The 5,387-nt window shown below is 65.0% G+C and overlaps 1 protein-coding gene across 1 annotated transcript in view; it reads left to right on the top strand.

Moving 5' to 3' along the window:
* The window catches only part of SLC6A9 (solute carrier family 6 member 9), an 18,371-nt gene that overhangs the window by 9,048 nt on the left and 3,936 nt on the right, over window positions 1-5,387 (top strand). Inside the window, exons 2-13 of the mRNA XM_019474132.1 lie at window positions 37-193; window positions 356-487; window positions 1,623-1,875; window positions 1,958-2,090; window positions 2,495-2,629; window positions 3,154-3,257; window positions 3,336-3,573; window positions 3,661-3,795; window positions 4,119-4,218; window positions 4,501-4,601; window positions 4,802-4,972; window positions 5,215-5,381. Coding sequence (XP_019329677.1) covers window positions 37-193; window positions 356-487; window positions 1,623-1,875; window positions 1,958-2,090; window positions 2,495-2,629; window positions 3,154-3,257; window positions 3,336-3,573; window positions 3,661-3,795; window positions 4,119-4,218; window positions 4,501-4,601; window positions 4,802-4,972; window positions 5,215-5,381 — 1,826 coding nt within the window. The remainder of the gene's footprint in view (window positions 1-36; window positions 194-355; window positions 488-1,622; window positions 1,876-1,957; window positions 2,091-2,494; window positions 2,630-3,153; window positions 3,258-3,335; window positions 3,574-3,660; window positions 3,796-4,118; window positions 4,219-4,500; window positions 4,602-4,801; window positions 4,973-5,214; window positions 5,382-5,387) is intronic.

Genomic DNA, 5,387 nt, shown 5'->3' with positions numbered 1-5,387 from the left:
TCCCCGGTTGACGCGCCCTGTGGCATCTCTCCGCAGAACGGCGCTGTGCCTGGGGAGCGGGGCAAGCAGGACAAGAGTGTCAAACGCGGCAACTGGGGCAACCAGATCGAGTTCGTGCTGACCAGCGTGGGCTACGCCGTGGGGCTGGGCAACGTCTGGCGCTTCCCATACCTCTGCTACCGCAATGGGGGAGGTGGGTGTCGGGGAGCCGGGTGAGCGGGGTGCCCTGGGGCAGGGGTGGGGGCGTGCGCCCATCCCCATGCAGTGCTTGCTGGCCCCAGGTGCAGGGAGGGGGAGGGGCATGGCCGTGCCCAGGGTGGTTGCCTGCTCTCACCCTCTGGTTCCTGCCCGCTAGGTGCTTTCATGTTCCCCTACTTCATCATGCTGGTGTTTTGCGGCATCCCCCTCTTCTTCATGGAGCTCTCCTTCGGGCAGTTTGCCAGCCAGGGCTGCCTCGGCGTCTGGAGGGTCAGCCCCATGTTCAAAGGTAAGGGGCTGCCCATCCCCACCAGCACATGCCAGCACGGGGCGTTTGCCAGCACAGCCCCCGGCATGTGGTACGCCCCCCACACACACACCCCTCCATGTGTCCCCTGCACGCACACCTCTGGCACGTTGCACAGCCCCACGCGGGCGCTTGCAGCTTGCACAGCCCGCATGCCTTGCAGACGCACCACTGCCTGCGTTGCAGGGGTCCCCTGTGCGTGCACACACCCTGGGCCGCACTGCCCTGCACACATAGCCCACCCGGCGTCCCCTGCACGCATTACACACGTCCCTGCACACATGACGCATCCCCTGTGCACACCCCCGCTCTGCATTGGCATCCACTGCAGGCATTACACACACATACCTGCACACGCCACGTGTCCCCTGCGCATCACCCTTGCAGAGGCCACTCGGGTCCCCTGAACATGCTGTGGGTGGCTGTGGCCCCTCTGGCTATGGGCATACTCCTGCAGTCCTCTCCCTGCTCCATGGGCAGCGGGTGCTATGCCCACACATGTGGGCGCTGGGCCATGCTCAGAGCTTGCCCTGCCGCGGCTGGACGCCACTGCAGGTGCATCTGCTGGCGCACCGGCATGCTCCTGTGCTGTCGGCCCCCCTGGCACATGCCTACACGCTGCCTGCCAGGTGACGCGCCCACATGTCACGTCTGAGTGTGGGCAGCCCATGCACATGCTCCTACGTGCTCTGCACCATGGCGTGCTCAGCCTGGGCGCATATCCCTGTGCTTGTGTGGCCTCTGTCACCTGCCACCAGATAGCTGCAGCTCTAAAGTCACTGTGGCCATGCAAGGAGAGACCCCCACCCAGTGGTTCTCCAAGGAGGTCTCCAGACCCCAAGGGTTTGCCTGCAGCCTTGCAGGCCATGCACCCTGTGTGTGTTGCCGTGTGTCCCAGGGGACCCTCAGCACCACGGGGCTTTCTCGGAGGTGGAGAACCCCATGCACAGTGGTGGGCTAAGCCATGCGGTGCTCCCCACCCCAGTGCCACAGCTGGGCCCTAAGCAGCAGCATGGCGACCCCCCCCCCCCCCCCCGCCACAACCCCCCCTGTGCTGCATGCCGTACCCGCGCCATGCTGCACCATGCCGCTCACCCCTCCCCGGTGCTGTTCCCAGGCGTGGGCTACGGGATGATGGTGGTGTCCACGTACATCGGGATCTACTACAACGTGGTGATCTGTATTGCCTTCTACTACTTCTTTGTGTCCATGACGCGTGTGCTGCCCTGGACGTACTGCAGCAACGCCTGGAACACGCCCGACTGCGCGGGGGTGCTGGATGGGAACCTCTCCAGCCGCGCCGCCCTCAACCTCACCCACCTCCTCAACACCACCCAGAAGCGCACCAGCCCCAGCGAGGAGTACTGGAGGTAACGGGGACGGGGATGGGGACAGGGGACGGGCGAGGCGGTGGTGGCGGGGCCCTGCTGACGCCGGCTGCCCCCCACGCAGGAGGTATGTGCTGGACCTATCGGACGACATCGGGAACCTGGGCGAGGTGCGGCTGCCCCTCCTGGGCTGCCTTGGCGTCTCCTGGGTCGTTGTCTTCCTCTGCCTCATCAAGGGCGTCAAGTCCTCGGGGAAGGTACCCGCGTGTTCCCCCTCTGGGCCCCGCCCCCTGGGCATGGACACGCCCCCTCTGTAGATGGCCATGCCCCCTCTAGGCATAGCCCCTCCCCTATTGGGAATGTACCTCCCATTGTAGATGTGGCCCCACCCCTTCTGGGCACAGCCTCTCCCCTTTTAGGCATGGTCCCAGCCCTCTGTGCATGCTCCTCCCACTCTGGGAAAGGCCACACCCCTTCTGGGCACAGCTCCTCCCATGTGGCCATGGCCCCGCCTTCCCTGACTGTAGCCCCTCATACTGGACCGTACTCTCCTCCTGGTCCGTTGCTCCACACTCTGGACCATAATCCCTCCCCTGGGAGGGGATGTCCATAACCACACCCCCTGTCCCCCACCCCGCCCCACTGAGGTGCCGCCCCGCAGGTGGTGTACTTCACGGCCACCTTCCCCTACGTGGTGCTCACCATCCTCTTCGTGCGTGGCATAACACTGGAGGGGGCCCTCACCGGCATCATGTACTACCTGACGCCCCAGTGGGACAAGATCCTCGACGCCAAGGTGAGCGGGGATGAGGGGTGGCGGGTGGCCTGCCATTTTTTTTTGGGCACAGCCTCTCCCCTTTTAGGCATGGTCCCAGCCCTCTGTGCATGCTCCTCCCACTCTGGGAAAGGCCACACCCCTTCTGGGCACAGCTCCTCCCATGTGGCCATGGCCCCGCCTTCCCTGACTGTAGCCCCTCATACTGGACCGTACTCTCCTCCTGGTCCGTTGCTCCACACTCTGGACCATAATCCCTCCCCTGGGAGGGGATGTCCATAACCACACCCCCTGTCCCCCACCCCGCCCCACTGAGGTGCCGCCCCGCAGGTGGTGTACTTCACGGCCACCTTCCCCTACGTGGTGCTCACCATCCTCTTCGTGCGTGGCATAACACTGGAGGGGGCCCTCACCGGCATCATGTACTACCTGACGCCCCAGTGGGACAAGATCCTCGACGCCAAGGTGAGCGGGGATGAGGGGTGGCGGGTGGCCTGCCAGGAGCGGGGCTGCGGGGCACAGCACTGACCACCCCACCGCCGCAGGTGTGGGGTGACGCGGCCTCGCAGATCTTCTACTCGCTGGGTTGTGCCTGGGGCGGGCTCATCACCATGGCCTCCTACAACAAGTTCCACAACAACTGCTACCGGTGAGTGCCCGACGGCAATCCCCCAGTCTCCCTGCTGCCTCCTGGGCCTGCCACCAGCCCCGACCCCTCTCCCTGCAGGGACAGCATCATCATCAGCATCACCAACTGCGCCACCAGTGTCTACGCTGGCTTCGTCATCTTCTCCATCCTGGGCTTCATGGCCAACCACCTGGGCGTGGACATCTCCAAGGTGGCCGACCACGGCCCTGGCCTGGCCTTCGTCGCCTACCCCGAGGCCCTCACCTTGCTCCCCATCTCACCCCTCTGGTCCATCCTCTTCTTCTTCATGCTCATCCTCCTGGGGCTGGGTACACAGGTAGGTCATGGTGGGGCCAGCGTGTTGGGATGGGGTGGCATGGTGGGGCCAAGGTGGTGACATGCTGTCCCCTCCACCCACGTGCAGTTCTGCCTGCTGGAGACGCTGGTCACAGCCATCGTGGATGAGGTGGGCAATGAGTGGATCATCCGCAGAAAGACCTTCGTGACGCTGGGGGTGGCTGTGGCGGGCTTCCTGCTGGGCGTCCCGCTCACCACGCAGGTAGGTGACCATGGGACTGTGGTGATGGTGTGCCGTTGCCATGGTGATCTTGCGCTGATACCATCAGCCATGTCCACATTGTTGCCATGACCACCCTGGTGGTGGTGACACCCAGGGCCTGGTGTTGCCACGCCAACACTGGCGATGGTATCCAGACTAAGCGTTGCCATGCTGACCCTGGCATTGGGCATCACCATGCTGACCGCCGTGGTGGTATCTGGGCTGCGTGTTGCCGTGCTGGCCCTGGCAGCGTGGCTGTGCTGTTGCCCTGCCGATGGTGACAGTACCGCTGGGGCAGCTGTGCCAACGGGTCCCTCTCGCAGGCGGGCATCTACTGGCTCCTGCTGATGGACAACTACGCCGCCAGCTTCTCCCTGGTCGTCATCTCCTGCATCATGTGCGTGGCCATCATGTACATCTACGGTAGGTGCAACTGCCTACAGCCAATCAGCTGGCAGGGCTGCCCCAGCCAACCAGTGAGGAAGGGGGTGTGCTAATTTCTGGCCAATCAGCAGTTTACTGCATGCTAACTGGCTGAGGCATGCAAGGCCATTGGCCAATCAGGGCACCTGTGACCCGAGGAGCCTGGTGGGTCCCACCACCCGGGGTCTGGAGCTGGTGCTGCGCAGGGGTAGGAGGGGGCTCAGGGTCCCACCGGGGCCCCAGTCCAGCCACGCCGGGGCTGACAGCCACTTGTCCCCGCAGGGCACCGCAACTACTTCAAGGACATTGAGATGATGCTGGGCTTCCCGCCCCCGCTCTTCTTCCAGATCTGCTGGCGCTTCATCTCGCCCGCCATCATCTTTGTGAGCATCGTGACCATGGGGCACGGGGCCGTGGGAGGAGGGGGCAAGGATCCCACCTGGGCCCCCCGCTCGCCCACCCTGGGGAGGAGGGTGCTGGGCTGCAGGGGGGCAGCAGGGATCGGGCAGAGCAGGGCAACTGGGGGGGGGCGCAGAGCAGGCTGGCTGCTCCCCACTGGCTGATCCTGCCTGTCCCTCCCCAGTTCATCCTGGTCTTCACAGTGATCCAGTACCGGCCCATCTCCTACAATGACTACGTCTACCCCACCTGGGCCATCAGCATTGGCTTCCTCATGGCGCTCTCCTCTGTCATCTGCATCCCCATCTACGCCATCTACAAAGTGTGCCGCTCTGAGGGGGACACGCTGCTGGAGGTGGGTGGCCAGGGACTAGACGCCTTTGTCCATGTCCCACCTGGGGCTGCCTGCAAGGCTGTCCCCCACCCCACTGGAGCTGTCAGCACCCTGCAGCAGCTGTGTGCAGGCAGCATCCCTGGGGCACCCCCATCTCCGGGCACCCCTGGGAGCCGCTGGCATGTTGGGGGAGGCTGGGGCAGGGGAGCGGGGCAGGGGAGCAGGGCAGGTGCTAACCCTGTCCCCATCCTCTCCCTCTATAGCGCTTGAAAAATGCTACCAAGGCGAGCAAGGACTGGGGCCCGGCGCTGGCAGAGCACTGCAGCGGGCGCTACGCCCCGGCGTTCAGCCCCTCCACCGAGTCCCACCTGGAGGTGCAGCCCCTGCAGCCGGAGAAGGGCCCGAGTGAGGCGGCGGCGGCCCCCCCCACGCAGCG

The sequence above is a fragment of the Aptenodytes forsteri genome, unplaced genomic scaffold (assembly GCF_000699145.1).
Source record: "Aptenodytes forsteri isolate BGI_AS27 unplaced genomic scaffold, ASM69914v1 Scaffold119, whole genome shotgun sequence".
Taxonomy (NCBI): domain Eukaryota; kingdom Metazoa; phylum Chordata; class Aves; order Sphenisciformes; family Spheniscidae; genus Aptenodytes; species Aptenodytes forsteri.
Note: the sequence above shows the minus strand (reverse complement) of the source record. Positions and strands in the feature narration are given on the sequence as shown.